The 19644-nt window shown below is 51.0% G+C and overlaps 1 protein-coding gene across 2 annotated transcripts in view; it reads left to right on the forward strand.

The window, feature by feature from the left end:
• Positions 1–19644, forward strand: part of GMDS (GDP-mannose 4,6-dehydratase) — a 436237-nt gene that overhangs the window by 195137 nt on the left and 221456 nt on the right. For both annotated transcript variants that reach the window (XM_027523951.1, XM_027523952.1), the window contains exon 7: positions 18726–18853. In XM_027523951.1, coding sequence (XP_027379752.1) covers positions 18726–18853 — 128 coding nt within the window. The remainder of the gene's footprint in view (positions 1–18725; positions 18854–19644) is intronic.

Here is a 19644-nt window from a genome sequence, read left to right on the forward strand (position 1 = left end):
TCATCTTTAGCATGTAAAACAGTGCCTCAGTTCAGTTCAGTTCAGTCGTTCAGTTGTGTCCAACTCTTTGCGACCCCATGAATCGCAGCACGCCAGGCCTCCCTGTCCATCACCAACTCCCGGAGTTCACTCAGACTCACGTCCATCGAGTCAGTGATGCCATCCAGCCATCTCATCCTCTGTCGTCCCCTTCTCCTCCTGCCCCCAATCCCTCCCAGCATCAGAGTCTTTTCCAATGAGTCAACTCTTCGCGTGAGTTTCAGCTTCAGCATCATTCCTTCCAAAGAAATCCCAGGGCTGATCTCCTTCAGAATGGACTGGTTGGATCTCCTTGCAGTGCAAGGGACTCTCAAGAGTCTTCTCCAACACCACAGTTCAAAAGCATCAATTCTTGGGCGCTCAGCCTTCTTCACAGTCCAACTCTTACATCCATACATGACCACAGGAAAAACCATAGCCTTGACTAGATGAACCTTTGTTGGCAAGGCAATGTCTCTGCTTTTGAATATGCTATCTAGGTTGGTCATAACTTTCCTTCCAAGGAGTAAGCGTCTTTTAATTTCATGGCTGCAGTCACCATCTGCAGTGATTTTCATGTGATTTTCATATTAAACATGAAAAAAATTTTCTAGCCTACCTGCTGTTAAACAGTGCCTACCTGCTGTTAAACATTTACTAAATGTTATATTAGTTTCAGGTGTACAGCATAGTGACTGATATTTTGTAAAGACTGTTCTCCATTTGTAATTACTGTCAAGCCTTGGTTCTGTTCCCTGTGCTGGACAGTGCATCCTTCTAGCTTATTTGCTGTGTGCATAGTTGTTGGTAGGAAACGATGTAGAAGACTCTGTCTGATACACCTTAGTAAACACACAGAGCTCCTCTTTAAAACTGCCTGTCGTTTGCTCGCCGGCGATACTCTGGTGCTTCGAGTCTGTCTTCTTAAGCAGCTTGAGCGCGTGTGTCCGTCCGTCCTGCCCCGTCATCTCTGGGCCACTTTTGCTTCGTTGCTGCAGTGGGGAAGCTCAGTGTCAGTGAAGGTACAGCGTCACGAAGGCCTGTTAGGTGCAGCTGAAACGGGGGCTACTTTCTGCTTTTTCTCTAACAGAAGCTAATTGACAAGGCCCTTTTTGACTGCTTGCATAACAGTCCATGAGAATCTCTGACTTTATGGAAGAGGTATTTTTCGTATAGAGATATTCTGGACCAGAGATTGGCCAGCTCTGGCTGGTGCGCCCGGTCCTGCCCACCTGCTGGTGTTCGTGAGTGAAGGGTCACGGGAGCCTGGCCATGCCCAGGACTCGCACATCATCAGCGGCTGTGTCCACGGTGGAGGCCTGGGGCCTGCAAAGCCCCGAGAGTTGACTCTCTGACCCTTTAAGAAAACATCTGCTGTTCCCCCACTTTCCACCCCCTGGGAACAGCTGAAGCCTCAACAGTAAGAAACATTCAACTGTGTATAGTATGGGCTTCTCCCAAGGCAGCAAGGTAGTTTTATAGAAAGGCTTCCAATAAACATGAATCGCGTTGAGTCGGTGGTTAACCCACCTGCAGCAGGATTCCTGCAGCATGTTGTCAGCTGGGCACTGAGAGGCCCCCAGGCGACCTGGCGGCTGGGCTGGTCCTGCCGGGCACACGGCCGCTGGCTTCCCCTGCACCATGTGTCTTTGCTTCCTCGCAGTCCTGGTGGTTCTCTGGAAGGATGCTTATTTACTTGGTCACGTGGTGAGCTCACAGTAGCTCTGAAGGTGGGTGGGGTTGTTCTCATTGGCGCAGAAGTGACTGCTTAGAGTCCCTGATCTGCTGGAGACACCTGTGATCAGAGGCGGGCCTCCCCCTGCTCGCTTTTCAGAGGTGCCACATGGCTCACGCTTCAGGTTTGCTTGTAAGAAAGCGGAGGCCCTTGAGCATCATTCACAGCACATTCACAGCGAGAGATAGTTCACTGTCTATCAGTGTGTGCCGCAAAAGGGTGGCAGCGCATCACCGCGTGCTCGCGTCGGGCCGTGGTGCTCAGACACCAGCACAAGCTGTCACTCGTACGCACTCAGCCCTTTGAAGTAAAAATGGACTATTTTTTTTAAATTAAAAGAAGAGTTGGTTTACTTGGTGGAGAAATGCCACAAAACTGGACACGCACCTGAAAACCTTCTACTTCTTTTGTTTTTCTAGACTTGAGCTTCGGCGTCTGTTTTACTTACGTATTTCTACGTGTTCTGACTGCCACACGTGTGGCAGTGGTACCACCTTACTCCTGAAGACACAGGTTTATATGTTCCCTCTTTAGGAAGTCAAGGCCGTGCTTATTGTCTAGAACTATTACATTTCTGTGAGGAAAATATCACATGCAAAGAATCTTTTTGTTTTTGTTGCTCTTTCTTTGGAAAGCTAATCAGAGACTGATGTCACAGAGCTGTTAACTGTAGAAATTAGACTATGTAAAAAATGCTGAGAAGTTTTAAAATTACTTTAAAGTAGCTTGTGAAGAGAAAGTAGCTTCTTTTCAAATATATCGGTTATCATGATAAAATATGAGACTATTCTATAGATTAGAACATTGAAAGCAAGCCCACTGGGAAGGTCATTGTACTCATGAGCTGTTTTTGCTGCAGCTGACATGTTCATTCAATACTCTAAAGATACTTGTGGACATATTCTTGTGGTTTGTGGACATATTTTGACAGACTTGTTAAACTTACACATTTCTCTCTGTGTATGTGGTAATGCATACACACTTCTGTTTTTTAAGATTTCTTAATGTAAAAGTACATAGTGGCCCATGAGGTGACACTGTTTCTCTGAAAGAGCTTTCAGGGGGCAAACAGCGGCCGCCCACCTGCGTGTGCTCCCCCCAGAGGCGCTCAGGATCCTTGAGGAGGAGGAGTGTAGTCTTCTCATCCCATTTGTCTCGTTACTGAAGAAGCTGAAGCGGCATGAGGGTGAGGTGTTCACGGTTCTCGGCACTGACTGATGCCAGTGCGGGGCTGGCACAGCCCTGGGGTGGAGGGTCGACCTCCACACTGCTTGTGTCTGTAGAAATCGCCCGTGGTGACGCTTTGGAGTTGGCATTGGAGCAGGTCACCCCCAGAAGCAGAGCTGGGCTTCAAAATGGAATGAAGCAATGGCTCATATCTTTGGTGAAAGATGTGAATTCTTTTGGTTAAATGCAGTGTGCCTTTCAGATGTTTAGTAGAAATGATCATAATGAAACATTAGATTTATGACAGTAAAATACAAATGTGACTTAAAGTAAAAAACTGACCTTGAGCTGGCCTGGAGGAAAAGCAGAGCTCGTGCAAAATGCGTTACAACCCCGTGCGACAGTGCGCAGTGGTAAAGCGCCTTAAGTACGCCCACGGTTAGCAGCTCGACTCCGCACATGCGTGGTGTCCAGCGACTGCTTAGGAGCGGAGACCTTTTAGATGCTACAGCACATTCCTCTAAACACAGGCTGCGTAAGAAATCATATATATATCTAAACACAGTATTCACCTGACTGGGAGACTCTGGAAGGTTCGTGAACTTGTAGTTTTAAGGTTTAGACTTGAGCTTTTTTTTTTTTTTTGCCAAGTATTTTGCTTTTTAAAATGTCTTAACTATATTAACATGCTAATCTTCAGATTTTTAAAAACTATAATTGCGAGAATTAACTACTCAAACCATAGTAAAATTTTAGACAGTTTTCCCCTTTAGTTTTCTAAAGATTGTTCTTTATTCATTGCTGTAAATATAAGATTAACCCTCCAGACTAGAGGTTCTCCACTGGGATGGGAGCGAGGTGGGGAGAATGTGACCTGCCCCCAGAGGACATGTGATTCACCTGAAGACGCTTTTGGTTTTCACCCCTGGCGGGAGGGGTGCTGGGTGCTTGCTGCCAGCACCTTGGCTGGGGGCAGGGATGCTCCTAAACAGCCCACAAGCACAGGTACCCCCCGGGCAAGAGTCCCCGGGCACGTGTCGGGGTGACGGCCCCAGAGGTTGTCACCAAATCTAGACGAGTGTCCTCTCAAGACCAGCAGCTGCTTTTTCTTAATGTAGCACTTTTACTTTGTGGTCAGTCCTTCCTGCTGCTGCTGTTGCTGCTGTGTCGCTTCAGTCGTATCCGACTCTGCAACCCCAGAGACGGCAGCCCACCAGGCCCTGCGGTTCCTGGGATTCTCCAGGCAAGAACACTGGAGTGGGTTGCCATTTCCTTCTCCAATGCATGAAAGTGAAAAGTGAAAGTGAAGTTCCTTCCTAGAGTTTAGCAAATGTTCACCTAAACACAGGAGAAAAGAAATCTGATTTAAATAGTTCCCTGTAAAACTGTTTAGGCCTTAGGTCTTGGAGGTCAGGCCTGAGTCAGGGAAGCCTGAGACCAGAGGAGTTTCTTCACGGCTCTTCTGATCAGCTGGGGATGAGCTCTCACTTCATAGGGGCCCATTTCCACAGCCCACGTCCAGGGTGGGTCCATTGCACACCCTCCACCTCCGAAGTACATGAGCATTTTTATCTTTCGTTGTAAATCAGAGCACAGCTTTCCTTTGGGAATAAACTGTGGATCCATGTCCTAGGCCATCCCTCAGTGCGTAGGGCCATAGTAACGTTTCTGTAGAGGCTCCCTGAGTATGAGAGTTTTCCTTTGAAATGATTCAAACTCACAGCTGTTTAATGCCCTAGGGGATAAGAGGATGCATGGTATACATTAAATAGTTGGAACTGGCTTGTATTTAATCCTGATGGGCAGAAAGCACTCCCCTTTCTGTATGTGGATGTCTATTTGTAAATAAGGTAATCTTTTTAAAAAATGACTTAAGTTAGTATTTGTCAACCTGGCTGGTAAATTTAAATTGCAGTGCTATAGACATACTAAGAAACATGGAAACCAATGTCACATCAGCCAACTATGTATCTGTATAGTTGTATATTAAGAGTGCTCTGCGGTTTTGGGTGAGCATCACAGCCTGAATTACCGAAAACAGCGCAGCCACGTGTTGTGAAATCCAGGCGTGAGTAGCCACATGGGGGCCCAGCCCAGGCCTGCAGGCGCAACGCCGACCCATTCTACCTGCGTTCACGATGAGGTCACTGCCTGAAGCCCACACGAGGGCCCAGCCCAGGCCTGCAGGCGCAATGCCGACCCATTCCACCTGCGTTCATGATGAGGTTGCTGGCTGCTCACTGTGGCCCTACCAGGCTCCTGGTGGCCTCTGACTAGTCCTCTGGGCCCCTGTCACCCCTGTGGACTGTGACACTTGAACGTCACAGAGCTGTCTGCCTGTTCTTTTCTGCAGAAGATGCGGTGTAACTGATCGGACACGCTGGACTGTTGTTTCTTTTTAAGACTTTAGAATGTTACCGTCCCTTTACTTCCGGCTGTGCTGGCTCTGGGGCCCCGAGGGCTTTTCTTTAGTTGCAGTGCGTGCGCCTCTCCCTGTGGGGCTGCTCTGGCTGTGGTGCGCGGCCTCCAGGGTGTGCGGGTCTCAGCGGCTGCAGCCTGCAGGCTCCGGAGCACAAGCCCAGAAGCCGTGGTGCACGGGCCCAGCTGCCCCGCGGCTCGTGGGGCCTTCAGGACCGGGGACTGCACCTGTGTTCAGCACTGGCGGGCGCCACCGAGCCACCAGCAGAGCGCACGAAGGACGCCTGAGGTGAGGCTTGGTCTCAGCGAGTGGTTATCACCACTCAAGAAAGTCAAGTCCCTTCTCACCCGCTGAGAGGACATTTCCAGGATTGTTAACACTGATTTTTTTTTTTAATTTTTTGCGATTTCTGTGGCATTTACATTTGAAACCAAACTGATGACTGTTGGGTCTCACGTAGCACGCCCCCCACCTGTAAGCTGGCAGTGTCCGCGGGGCCGCAGGCCACGCAGAGCCAGGCACGGGCCGGGGCCACGTGGCAGGGACTCGGGCAGCCCTCGGTCCTCTTCCGTGTCGGGACCACGTCCAGCTCAGGCTGTCTTGTGAGGACCGCTGAGCTGACCGTGCTGCGTACCCGTGGGGGCCGTGCAGGGGAGAAGCGGGGCGCAGGTGTGACACAGAGGAGCTCGGTTCCAGTGCACTGAGAGCCTTTGTGTGCCTCCCTGCCCCTCCCTTCTCTTCCCTCCTCCCGTGCTTCCCTTGCTGAGTCCTGGAGGCTGGACTCTGGACACCGACCACCCCCAGACCCTGTCTGAGGGAGTGGCCCTCGGAGCGGGGCCCTGGCAGCCGCGGCCTGAAGAGCGTACATCCCGCGGGGCTGCCAGCCAGAAGTGTGTTTGAGCCAAACACTGAGAACCGATCGTGATGTTTACAGATGGCTTAGAGTGGCCGCCGAGGCGTCCGTGCGTTGCAGAAAGAAGAGATGGAGGAGGTCCTGGAGAATCACTGGAACCACAGGAAAAGCTATTTGCAAGTGAGATTCTGGAAGTTAAGCCAGTGAACGTTTGAATTAGGGAAGCCAAAAACAGATGATGATGAATATGGAAGAATTATGGATAAACACCAAAGGCCTGTGTGAGACCCTTGGGAAAATTAATGAAACCTTTAAGTATTTTTAAAAACGGTTCACATATTTTCATTAGTGGTCCTGTGAAGTGCAAAATGTTTTGTCAAAGAAATGCAAACCAGAAAAAAAAAAAAAAAAAACCTGCTATACATTTTGGTGATACTAAGAAAAAAAAATACAATTATTGTTTAAATTTTATTATAAGATACATTGCAAATTTTTTGTCAAATGGCATTTTCCCCAAAATTTAGTTTGAGCCAAAGCTTTCTTTTTCCTGTTTTGTTTTGAGCAAAAAAGGCTTTGCTCCCCTTTTTCATTGGCTTGGATTCAGGGGAGGACCCAGGAGTCATCAACCGCTTAGATCCAAGCCAGCCTCCTCCACTTATGTCAGGGGCAACTTCGGCAAGTCCTGTCATCTGTCTGAGCCTCAGTTTTCTCACCTGTGAAATGGGAGGATGACTGTCTTCACTTAAGGGACTGTGATCTTGGGAGGAAGTTCTATAAGTAGGGTTATTAGCGCACTGTTACATCACCCCTGCTGAAGGTGCTCTGGAGAAGGGACGCCCATCTGTGGCCACCTCACATTCAAATGCAATAATCATGAAGGAATGGGGGAGACTCATGAAGGGAGAGGTGACTTGTCTTTCCTGAATAAGTTGGAGAAGTTCAGCTCTCAGACCTTGTTAAGGGGTGATTAAGGTAGGCGAGATGTGGTGAAGTGTCAGTAATTTCCAGAATACCGGACACCACGTTGCGGTGGGAAGTGTGCCGTACGCGTTTATTTTCAATTCCCAGAGTTCAGTTAGAGACCAAACTCTGAGCAGAAATGATTCTTCTAAAGCCATGTTACTCTCCTAAGCTCATCCTTCGCAGAGGAAAACTCTTTCTGTAGAAAATACTGGTGGTAAAGAAAGAAAAGGAGGGTGGGGAAGGAGCTGCAGTAAGCAGCCAGAGGAAGCGGAGCATTGCGTGCAGCCAGCCGAGGACGACTCGGGGCTCGATGGCGGCCTCTGGCCTGGGCGTCCGCGGTCCCGAAGCATCGTGGCAGCCGGCTGCCCGCCCGCCTGTGAGGGGCGCGGCGGAGAGCCCACGGCACAGCGCGGCTCCTGTGGCCCGGGCGTGAGGGCGAGGCGCGCTGGGGGCTTTGCCTGAGCCACTGACGTCCTTTCCGCTTGGTCAGACGCTTGCCCACGCGCGCGGCACGCGGTGCGGGCTTAGCCCACGCGCAGATGCGGAGCCGGCTGGCGGCGCCCTCGCTGAGAGCCGAGACGCACAGCCGGTCTGACCCAGGAGGGCTGAGGGCGGCACCAGCTTCGGGCTGTTAAAACAGGAGGGGCCTGTGAGTCTGGGCCGAGGGCCTGAGAGCGCGCCCACGGGGCTCCACTCTGATGCCAGGAGCTGGGGCGGGGCCTCTCCCCACGAGCGTGGGGAGCGCTGTCCTCGGGGAGGGCGTGCTGCTCCTGCAGCTTTGGGGCCAGCTGAGCTCTGGGGCAGGGTGTGGTGCCTGTGGTTCCTCCCTCAAGCTGTTAATGCCAGGACGGTGAGAACTTCAGACAGGAGGCTTTGAGAATATTCAGCATTTCCCACTGGGTCAGTGGAAGTCGGCCCAACTGCTTCTCTGATCTTGGTAGTTACTGGCTGATGGACCCCTAGGCTTCCGGTCCTAGGTCCGTTCAGGAAGTTAGAGCTTAGGCTCAACCTCTCAGCAGACCCTTCCCGTCTTCCTACAGCCCTGGCTGAACGGACACTCCCAGGTGTTGTTACACAGACATTCGTGGTCTGCATGGACCTGATTGATGGGTCACATCAAAACTCCCAGAGTGGGCCAAAGTTGATGTTGAAGAAGGCTTATTTCTGCCAGAACAGGCTGCTGCTAAGTCACTTCAGTCGTGTCTGACTCTGTGTGACCCCATAGATGGCAGCCCACCAGGCTCCCCCATCCCTGGGATTCTCCAGGCAAGAACACTGGAGTGGGTTGCCATTTCCTTCTCTGAAGCATGAAGGTGAAAAGTGAAAGTGAAGTTGCTCAGTCGTGTCCCACTCTTCGCGACCCCATGGACTGCAGCCTACCAGGCTCCTCCGCCCATGGGATTTTCCAGGCAAGAGTACTGGAGTGGGGTGCCATTGCCTTCTCCGGCCAGAATAGGCATATCATTGCAATAACACTTGCTGAACGTCTAGTAAGTTCGGGGTGTCTGAAAAGGCACCAAAGAGGATGTGCAGAAGGATAAGTAGCCCATAACGGCCGCAGTTGAGGAAGTGCGACCACAGTCCGACCGCAGAGAGCACTTCCTGGCCGTGAGGAAGGTGGGTGCTCAGCAGCATCTTACCAGTGGAGAAGGGGAAGCCCCTGTGCCCACAAGACGTTGAGGAGGCTGCGGTGAAGTCCACAGGAAACGTCTCAGCCCGGCCCCAGGTCCCTCTTAAAACCCTAACAATGGATTTGTGCAGAAGGAGCAAACCTCGTAAAAAAGACGGAGGTGATCCTCAGAGGAGCTGTGAGGTTTCTGTTGGAGGAAGCCGGGCTGAACGTGGTTGCTGCGAACCTCAGCGTGGATGTGAGGCCACGTGCACGGCCCTGGGATGGTGCTCACAGGAGGGCCCGGTGGACGATGCAGCTGAAGTGTTTCCTAAGCCTGCAGACACGGCATCTTCTTGTAAGAAAGAAAATCAGGCAGTAACTGAAAATATCCTTAATAACAAGTATCATCTACTCTGCTGGGCCCACCGACTCAATGGACTTGAATCTGAGCAAACTTTGGGAGATAGTTAAGGACAGGGGAGCCTGGCGGGCTGCTGTCCACGGGGTCACAGAATCGGACGTGACTTAGTGACTGAACAACAAACTTCTGGGCCCAGCGCAGTCGTGAGCTAATAATACACCATTGTGAAAAAATGACACATAAATGCCCCTCTAACTGAACAACGCAGGCAAATACTGCTAGTTAATGAAATTCAGTGGTCATGAACGTGAGCTTGCTTCCTGGAATGGGCGGTGAGCAGTGGAGTGGCCACGTCCGTGGGAGTGGACGGCACCTGCCGGTGCTTGTGCCAGCCTGCCGTGCAGAGATGTCGCTTGCTGTCCGGCGTTTGCTGGGGCCCACGTTTGCTCACTGTTCTGTATAGGAACTGGACCCCAAGCACAGAGGGAGATGACCCTACAAAGGGGCGCGTGGCCTCCACGTGTGAACCTTTGTCTTGTTCCTGTTGCCCATCAATGAAGGGCTTGAAGCAAAGCCTTTGGGAGGTTTTCTCACTTTGCAGTCTCTGCACTGGAATGCCTATAAGCAGATGCTGGCTTTTTAAAGTTACCTTGAACGTGACATTTCCGTGAAGTGGCTGTGCTCCGCGTCTCAGTGGTCAGGATGGTTCTGAGCCGAGATGGAATCTCCGTGGTCACGAGCGACCCTGGCCGGGGAGAGGCACTGCCTTCCTGATGCACCACGTGCCCCTTCCTGGGTGCAGCCCGGACGCGACCCAGGTCCACAGGAGAGGAGTCGTCTTTTAACGTTAACAGATCATTTCAGTACAAAGGATTTTGTACAGGGTTTCAAAGGATGGTGTGCAAGTCCCTGTGTGGCTCCAAGGCGTGTTTCCTCCTGGGAACACTGCGTCTCCGGGGCGGTCGCCCCGAGGGTTGAGTGCCCAGGGCAGCCCAGGACAGGAGGGTGAGCATGCAGGCACGTGAGGAGCCGGCTCCCCGGGAAGGGCAGCGAGTGCTGGGACAAACAGCAGAGCAGCCCGCGCCTCTCTCTTCAGCCCACATTTATGACGAGCTGCCTGGAGCTGGTAGCTCACGCCGTGAATGGGCCTCTTGTCCACCGGGTCCCCGCAGTCAGACGCTGTTGCTCTTGGCCGGGCTCGCAGCACAGGAGGTACGGGCCCTCTGATCTCCGCGGTCTGCGCCGCTGGCCGTGACCTTCCCGTGTCTCCTCTTTCTCCACCCCGTCTGCACCGCGCCTGGCCCGGGCCCTGCCCGGCGGGGCAGCCCGGATCCCTGCAGGGTGGGACGTGGGCTCCGCGGAGGTTGCCAGGGGTTCAAGGAACATTGGAACGATTTCTGTTTGCCGAAGAACGTCATCCAAGCTGTCTCTATGCTTTATCTAATTCCAAAAGCCTCTCAATCAAGAGCGTCTGGATACAGTGCCGGGCAGCGGGGTAGAATTTTACTGGAGGTACCGTGGTCGCTTCTCCTGCTGCCTGGTGCCGATGGGGACGGCTCACACGCGTGTGTGTGTGTGCTCACACAGCCCCGGGCACGGGCAGGCGGCCTGCTCCAGTCCCCCACACTCAGAGCTGCAGGGCTTGCGACAAGTGCTCGGCCAGAGAAGAGGTGACTTTGTCTTGTGAACGATGGAAGAGCTGTCCCGGGGACCTGGGGGCTCCCGGGCGCGCCGTCCCTCGGAGCCGCTCAGTCTCCCTACGCTGTCCGCTGTGGCATTGTTAAAAAGGCTTGTTGGAGCGGTGCTCTGTGGGAGAGAATGCGCTTTACCAGATGATCTAGTTCTGTGATTCTCACTAAGTGTGCGGTCTTCACGTCTTCTGGTTTACTGCTGGCAGTTAAAGGTGTGTGCTTTGTGAATTTTGTCCCGTCTTCTTTTCCTTCAAGTTTTGTCTTGAAGGTATTTGACTTGGGGGGTGTTATGTGGGTGCTTTGTGAGATGAGATTAGAAAGTTTAATAGAACAAGGGCTTGGATGTCCGCACACACATACTCAAGGATCAAACACGGGAACAGAGCCAGGGATTTGGGGTCTGGCTTGGGCTCCCCCTGAGCCTGAGTGTCCTGCTCCCCAGCTTCTCAGTGGGTCCTGGTTATCAGGCCTCACAGGAGGTGAGGCCTGGCAGGAGGGAAAGGCCCAGAAAAACAGAGTCCTCTTGAATTTCATGAGTTTGCCTGTGCGTGAAAAAATCATTACAGATAAGTGTATTTGAGCCAGAAAAATAGCGTGAGCAAGATAGACCGATTTCAGGTTTTTACGTATTTTTTAAGTACATGTAGTCAATGTACAGACATACTCCATATGAAATAAAACAGTAAAATCAGTTTTCTGAATGTGTAAAGTGGAACTAAGTGTGTCCAGCGTGGCTGGTTGCTCGCGTTGTGCCCAGGTGTGCGGAGCAGCAGGTTCTCCCTTCAGGTCTGGCTGGTCTTCCCGGCAGCCCTGCCCACTGGCAGGCGGGGGGCGTGAGGGACAGCAAAGCGCCCGCTGGTTCCGCCCACCCAGGAGTGGTGACCCAGGAGGCCTCTCACCACCCAGCCTCTGGGGGGGCTCAGTCTGGACCTTCCCGTGGAAGTGGGGACAGAACCCTGTGCCCCTGGGGCTGGAGAAGGTGAGGGGAGACGGCAGGGCGGTATCTCTGTGCACCCTCGACCGGAAGCAAGCAGACCTTCCCCGGAGACGACCGTCCTTGTCAGACGTGCCCCCGGCTTCCAGCAGATTATTGCTCACCAAGAACTGGGAGTGCCACCAAGTGTGCCAGGAAGCAAGTGAGTCCGAATCCACAGAGGAGACGAGATCAGTCACCAGTGAACTCAGAACTGTTAAATCAGAATATAGAACTCCAGGGTGTGTTTAAATGAAAAATGGTAAAATGAAAAATCATAAAAAAAGAAACAAGATCAGAATATGAAAAATACCTAGTAGATCTGCAAAGAAGCAGAGAGGACTTTAGATGTAAAAGACTATTTAAACAAAGAGTTAAATGTTTGACTTAAATACTAGACACCGAGGAGAATGACATGGCTCTAAGGAAGTTACCCTGCATGTTGCAGAGACGGGCAGAAGGAGGAAAATTATTTTAAAAAGAAGTGAAGAGATTGTAAGGTAACATGGGAGGGTCTAGTGTTCTTTCCCAGAAGGAAACGGAAAGAAGAAAATAGAGTGAAGAGGAGGCAGTGCACGAGGAGGCCCAAGTGTCGCACAGACACGGGAAGGCTCCGCGGGCACCGAGCAGAAGCCGCATCTGGACGCCTGGACTCCAAGGGCTGAAGAGGGAGAGGGCGTCGTTAGTCTCCCCGGACGAGAAAGGGGAAGGGCGCTCGCGCTGGCCGCACTCTCATCCAGGACAGAAGCGCCAGAAGGCGTGTGTTAGTACCCACGCTGCTGGGAGGAGCAGCCTTCAACTTGGGGCTGTGAGGACTCTCAGAATCAAGCCCGACAGTTCTCCACTTTGAAGGAAATTTTAAAGTATACATTTTAAGAAGAAAGGAAAGGATGCCAGAAGAGAGATTCAAGAAGGTAGGATGAGAAGGAAAATTGGTACAGATGGGAATATGCACAGCCTTTCCAGTTCAAAATTATAAACAGACCTGTCTTCTCTGAAAAGAGACCCTGGGAGCTATTCAGAGCAGTCAAGAAACCTGCAGAGTTAAAGCTGAGAGGAACCTGACTTTATCACCTCCAACCTAGTACAGCTGGAGACTGTTAGGCACTTTTGCTCAGGAAAGGTACGTGATCACCCTTACCAGTGGCTCAGCAGTGAAGGATGTGCCGCAGCGCAGGAGACAGGTTCAGTCCCTGGGTCGGGAAGATCCCCGGGAGGAGGAATGGTAACCCACGCCGTGTTCTTGGCTGGAGAATCCCACGGACAGGGGAGCCTGGCCAGCTATGGTCCATAGGGTTGCACGGAGTCTGATGTGACCGAAGTGACTTACCAGGCACTGATAAAAGTGACAGAATTAAGAGTGACTCCCAGGGCGTGTGGACCTCTCTGGAAGCCTCACCCTTTGCCTCCAGTTGGAGCTGAGAGCTGAAGCTCTTTCCGGGGCCTCAGGTGATGTCCCACCCACTCCCAGCCTGACCCCTCGGGGCCCACCTGTGACCCGGGCGGTATGTGCAGACTCAGCTTTGAAATTCAGTGAATCGTCGTCATATTTTATCCAGCATAGTTTGGTGTTTTTTAATGGGGCGAAATGGGGTTTTAATGGAGTTTTTTGTCTGCTATTTGCCACAATAAAAGTTCTGAACTTTTCATTCCGTCAATGCTAGAAAAGCTCCTGATCTCAATCTCAGCTAATATTTGGACTAAAACTCATTTTGATTGGTTTCCTTCTTATTAGTATACACTTTTGTGTGTATTCTGTTTTTCCTTGGCTAATGAATTTATCTTGAAAAAGTAACCTACAACATACAATATAAGAGATGTTTATCGGTGCTTTGGGTGTGTAAGTCCACCCGCCTGCCTCTGGCTGTTTACTTAGATCTATTCTCATTCTCAGACTTCCAAAATCAGAGAGTTAAGGGACTTAGTCATGAACAAACTAAGAAATCTGGACCTCTCGTTGAGGTTGAATTACAGGTACCGTCGACTTTGTAATGTAGTAATTGTGGTAGTAGGCGACACACTGAGACTGCGTTAGTCACATTCACCCGGAATTTCCGAAGCATCGACCTGCACGGGCAGCACTGTCGCTGTCCCCGTTTTACAGACCGGACGCGACGGGCCTTACGCGCCTGCGTCTGTGATGGCTCACGGTCTGCAGCGCCATGTGCCCGGGTGGGCGCCCAAGGCGTGGCCTGGCAGGTGTGCCTGTCCAGAGTGCCACGTGGTCTGGGTGGCAGGGCCAGCGGCCAGCGGCCTTCGGTTGTCAGTTCGCTGGGCCGACTTTCCGTTTCTTGGTCTTCATCCTGCCTGAGGTCTTGTAGTGAAGGCTGTTGGAAATCAAGCATGTATGTGCACACTTACAGGAGTTCCATTCTCTGTGTGCTCTACCAGCACAGCCACACCAGCGACCCCGTCCAGGCAGGGCGCCTCCTGCCTCGTGGCAGGCTGGTGCCAGCAGCAGTGGCAGGAGCCAGGGGGCGGCTCAGGCCGGGCCGTGGGCCTCTCCTCCTCCATCTGCATGGTGGGCCTGGCTGGACATTGTGCCCTCCAGGCCTCAGCCCTCAGGTGAGTGGTTTCATATAGTTCTCTCCAGAAAACAAGAAGCTTGTGTAATGAGTGAAAATGAAGTGCATGCGTGCGTGCTCGGCCGCTCAGACGTGTCCCACTCTCTGTGACCACATGGACTGGAGCCCACCAGGCTCCTCTGTCCATGGGGTTTCCCAGGCAAGGATACTGGAGTGGGTTGCCATCTCCTCCTCCAGGGGATCTTCCCGACCCAGGGATCGAACCTGTGTCTCCTGGCATTGCAGGCAGATTCCTTACCACTGAGATCCAGGCACTCAGCTCTATGGAAAGAACAAATTGAAAAAAAAAAACAATCACTTTAAGCCTCTCCCAAGAATTAACTAGTGAAACATGGTGGCAATAAAAATGTTGAAAATGAACCTGAAAATGAAATCATGAGAAGTTACACTTATAACAACATCACAGGGAGTAAACTACTTAGGAACAAATTTGACAAAAAGTGGAAAATGTATTCTCTGGAAACTACTCAGCATTGCTGAAAGCAACTGGATAAGCCCCAGATCAGCGGAAGCCCCCTCCCCCCCGTCGGATGAGCAGAAAGATGAGGTGCTGTCAGAATGGACAGTGCCCCCCTCCCACCCCGATCTGCACATTCAACACCATTCCTGCTAAAGTTCAGCCCCTTTTGTGCAGAATTAACAGGCTGGTCCTAAAATTCACACGGAAATTCAAGGGACTGAGAAAAGGTAAAATAGTCAGAAAGAGCAGTCAGAAGACTCGCACTTCCGGGCTGTGACGGTCCCCGCAGACCTGTGCTGATCACGTGTGTGGTTCTCGCATGCCAGCAGGTGTTATATCCACGGAGCAGGACTGAAGGTCAGTGATAAGCCCGTGTGTCCATGGGTAACTGATTTTCAGCAGAAGGTGAAAGGCCATTCAGGTGGGAGAAAGCATAGCTTTTCCAGCACACACGCCGTACCAGAGCAGCCCTATAGCCACATGCAGGGGCCTCAAGCTGGGCCCTTTTCTCCTCACCATACACAGATGAACTGGAACCAGGTCAGATACCTACATTTAAGAACCAAATCAACCCAAGGCGTTAAACATACGGGAGAAAATCTTCAAGACTGTCCTTTTGGATGTGACACCAAAAGCTCATACAGTCAAAAAAAAAAAAAAAAAGACAAATTGAACTTCGTAAAAAACTAAAAAAATTGTGTGTGAAAGGACACCATGAAGAAAATTAAAATATAACTTATACAATGAGAGAAAATGTTTGTAAATCATGTCTGATAAAGGACTCGGTCCCATAATATATAAAGAATTCTTACAATTCAAGATTAAAAAGACCAGTGACATTGTCCTTTAAAAATTGGACAAAAAACCTGATTAGACATATCATCAAAGAAGATACACAGTGGCTGATACGTACATGAAAATGGAGGTGCTTAATGTCATTAGTTGTCAGAGAAATGCAAGTCAAAACCCCAAGGAGATAACACTTAAGTACCCACAAGGATGACTGCCATTAAAAAGATAAAACCGTACAGTTGTTGGGGAGGATGTGGAGGAATGAGAATCCAGTCGCTGCTGGTGAGCACGCAGCTGGCGGCTGATCAGTGGGTTAGCTGTGGAGCTGCCCTGCGCGCGAGCGCTACGTCGTGTCTGACTCTTTACAGCCCCGTGGAGTGTAGCCCAACAGGCTCCTCTGTCCATGGGCTTTCCCAGGCAAGAGTACTGGAGTGGGCTGCCGTTTCCTTCTCCAGGGGGTCTTCCCAACCCAGGGAGTGAACCTGTGTCTCATGCATTGCAGGCAGATTGTTTAGTGCTGAGCCACCAGGGAAGCTCCACGGAGCTGCCGTCAGTTCAGTCGCTCAGTCGTGTCCGACTCTTTGCGACCCCATGGATCACAGCACGCCAGGCCTCCCTGTCCATCACCAACTCCCAGAGTTCACTCAAACTCATGTCCATAGAGTCGGTGATGCCATCCAGCCATCTCATCCTCTGTCGTCCCCTTCTCCTCCTGCCCCCAATCCCTCCCAGCATCAGAGTCTTTTCCAGTGAGTCAACTCTTCGCATGAGGTGGCCAAAGTACTGGAGTTTCAGCTTTAGCATCAGTCCTTCCAAAGAACACCCAGGACTGATCTCCTTCAGAATGGACTGGTTGGATCTCCTTGCAGTCCATCCAAGGGACTCTCAAGAGTCTTCTCCAACACCACAGTTCAAAAGCATCAATTCTTTGGCACTCAGCTTTCTTCACAGTCCAACTCTCACATCCATACATGACCACTGGAATAACCATAGCCTTGACTAGACCGACCTTTGTTGGAAAAGTAATGTCTCTGCTTTTGAATATGCTGTCTAGGTTGGTCATAACTTTCCTTCCAAGGAGTAAGCGTCTTTTAATTTCATGGCTGCAGTCACCATCTGCAGTGATTCCAGGGGAGATGAACACTTGATCCCCACATGGAAAGGGGTGCACCCGCGTTCACTACAGCACCGTTCACAACAGCCGAGAGGTGGGAACGGCCCAGTGTCCGTGTCCACTGGGCCACAGAGAAGAAGTACTAACTCATGTAACATAGGTGAGTTGACATCACAGATTTATCCACGGAACTTCAGGATGAAGCAGAGTCCTGACACTAAAATACAAAGATAGACATCAAGCCTGAATTTAATTGTCACTTTAAATCAATAGTAAATTAAAAGCTGCTAATTGATAGTAGATTGAAAAGGGTTGTGCCTGATAAATACTTCATATTCAAAGGCTCTTTTTTGAAGGAGCTCTTGTGTGTATTATACAGTGCCCTGCAGAGTTGAAGCTGGATTTCTGAAAGTGCTCTGTTAACGACCAAGAGAGGCTGAAGATTCAGATTCTCGCTGTCACTCGTGGTGGGGCGTTGGTATAAGTGTGCCTGCAACGTTTGTGCAGTGAGTCTGCTGTGTTTTTGAACTTGTGCTGGGCTTTTCCAGCCAAAGTTGAGAAAACCTGTTTATAAGAACTCCCCTTATCTCTGTGTCGGTTTGTCTAGAAGCCCACGCTTTTGTCATAACACTCACCTCCCTGTTTCTTCTGCAGAAGAACAAAGCTGAAGCTACTGAAATGTGATAAGTTGTGATGGCAATCTGTCTACACTGTGAGACGCCACCACTGACCAGCTCACGTGCCTGTTAATTACCTTGAGATTTTGGTAGCTTTGTGATAACCTTGCTTAGATGCGGGGGCATAGATAAAGCTGCCTCAGAAGTGCCTTTTAATTTTCTCCTTCTTTGTGATCTTTTAATAGTGGATAGAGGCTTTCATTAAAGACCAGAGAACATTAAAACAGTTTCACTCCTTTCGGGTATGATACGTTTCATCCGATCATTTCAAAATATTTATAGAGAATTCAGAAATGCTGTCCTGCAGATAACACTTGGGTGAATTTAGAAGGTGACGTTGTAGTAAGTACAGAGTCTTCAGACCTCACGCTTAGCCCTGGAGAGCCCATCGCTGTTGTTCAGTCGCTAAGTTGTGTCTGACTCTGCGACCCCATGGACTGCAGCACACCAGGCTTCCCCGTCCTTCACTATCTCCTGGAGTTTCCCCAAATTCATGTCCATTGAGTCAGTGATGCCATCCAACCATCTCATCCTCTGTCACCCCCTTCTCCTGCCCTAAGTCTTTCCCACCATCAGGGACTTTTCCAGTGAGCTGGCTCTTCATATCAGGCGGCCAAAGTATCAGAGCTTCAGCTTCATCATCAGTCCTTCCAATGAATATTCAGGGTTGATTTCCTTTAGGATGGACTAGTTTGATCTCCTTGCTGTCCAAGGGACTCTCAAGGATCTTCTCCAGCACCACAGTTCAAAAGCATCAATTCTTCGGCGCTCCACCTTCTTTAGATAAAGAAGGATGGACCACCCCCCTTCCAGCAGCCATATGCACTTCTGGTTTGTTTCCTGTGGTCACACCTGGGAGGCAGATTAGTCTCCTCTCTCTTCTCATGAACCCCGAAATAGTCTTATTCATAGGAATACACGATGTTTATGTTCTTAAAAGTCAGGATGGTCTTATTACAGATTCTGGCATTTCCCTTTGTCCAACCCTGTTGACTCTTCTGTGTAAAGACTGGCCTTCCAAGAGCTGCTCTCTGGCCTGGGGCCTGCTCGTGTGTCGCTGCAGCACACGGGGCATGGCAAGACAGCCCCACAGTGTTCGCCGCGGCCGCAGAGCTGGCGTGACGCTCGAGTGGGGCTCCTGATCTTGCCTAAGTGACGGCCAGTGGCCTCTGTCGTTTACTTTTGTTATTATTTTAGAGGGGCAGGGGGTGGAAGAAATGCCCAGAGGCTCAGATTGTGTTTGGTTCACCAAACTGTTAAATGTCAAAATCACTCAACTGATAATACATCTTTTGTCTCTTTTAGGAGCTAATTTTGTTACTCGAAAAATTAGCCGCTCAGTAGCTAAGATTCACCTCGGACAACTGGAATGTTTCAGTTTGGGGAATCTGGATGCCAAACGAGATTGGGGCCACGCCAAGGACTATGTGGAGGTAGGAACTGATGCGTTCTGGTTTCTAAGTATCTGCGTCTGCATGTCCAAGTGCCAGGCCTCCTGGGAGGGCTGCCTGGAGGGGGCGGTGGGTCAGCCGTGCTCATGCAGCTGTTTCTCAGCTCACACTGTGTCCCCTGCTGGCCCACGCTCAGCGGTGTGTGAGGCCGTTCTGCACAGTCTGGAAGGGGGAGTACCTCACAGGTGTTGTTTTAATTATTGAAAACAAGGATGCCGGCCAGTGGGCTGGACGGTTCTTTCCTTTCTGGAGTGTCTTCTGCATGCCTCCTCCCTCACTCCATCCAGGATACGAGTGATGACCTGCAAAGGGATCTGTTGGTGAACAGAACTAGTGTTCAGACCTCCCAGAAACACGACTGGCGCTGATGCTGCCACCAGTCCGTGAGCGCGCCCTTCAGCTGGCGTGGCCACGCCCGCTCGCTCCCGAGTGCTGTCCTCAGAGAGCCTGGTGTCTGCTGCTTCAGACTGTGCTCACCCCCTGCCCTGGGCAGCTGTGACTCCCACCCGTGAACCTGTCCACTAAAGAGAGAACACGAGAGAGGTGCTAGCAAGGATGCTGCTGGGGAGCAGCGGGTGGCGTTAGAGGGGATTCTGGCTTGCTGATGTCTGGAGTTTCCGTGGCGAGACGTGAAGGAGCGTGTTGATGACGGGGTGTTTGCCCCGGAGCCCATGGTGCCTGTTTAGGTACTCACTGATTTCCTGCACTCAGGACTATTTCTGTCCCCAGTGATGCCTCTGGGAAACCGGATCTGGCTTCCTTGTTCATTGATG

Source organism: Bos indicus x Bos taurus, chromosome 23, assembly GCF_003369695.1.
Source record: "Bos indicus x Bos taurus breed Angus x Brahman F1 hybrid chromosome 23, Bos_hybrid_MaternalHap_v2.0, whole genome shotgun sequence".
Lineage (NCBI taxonomy): Eukaryota > Metazoa > Chordata > Mammalia > Artiodactyla > Bovidae > Bos > Bos indicus x Bos taurus.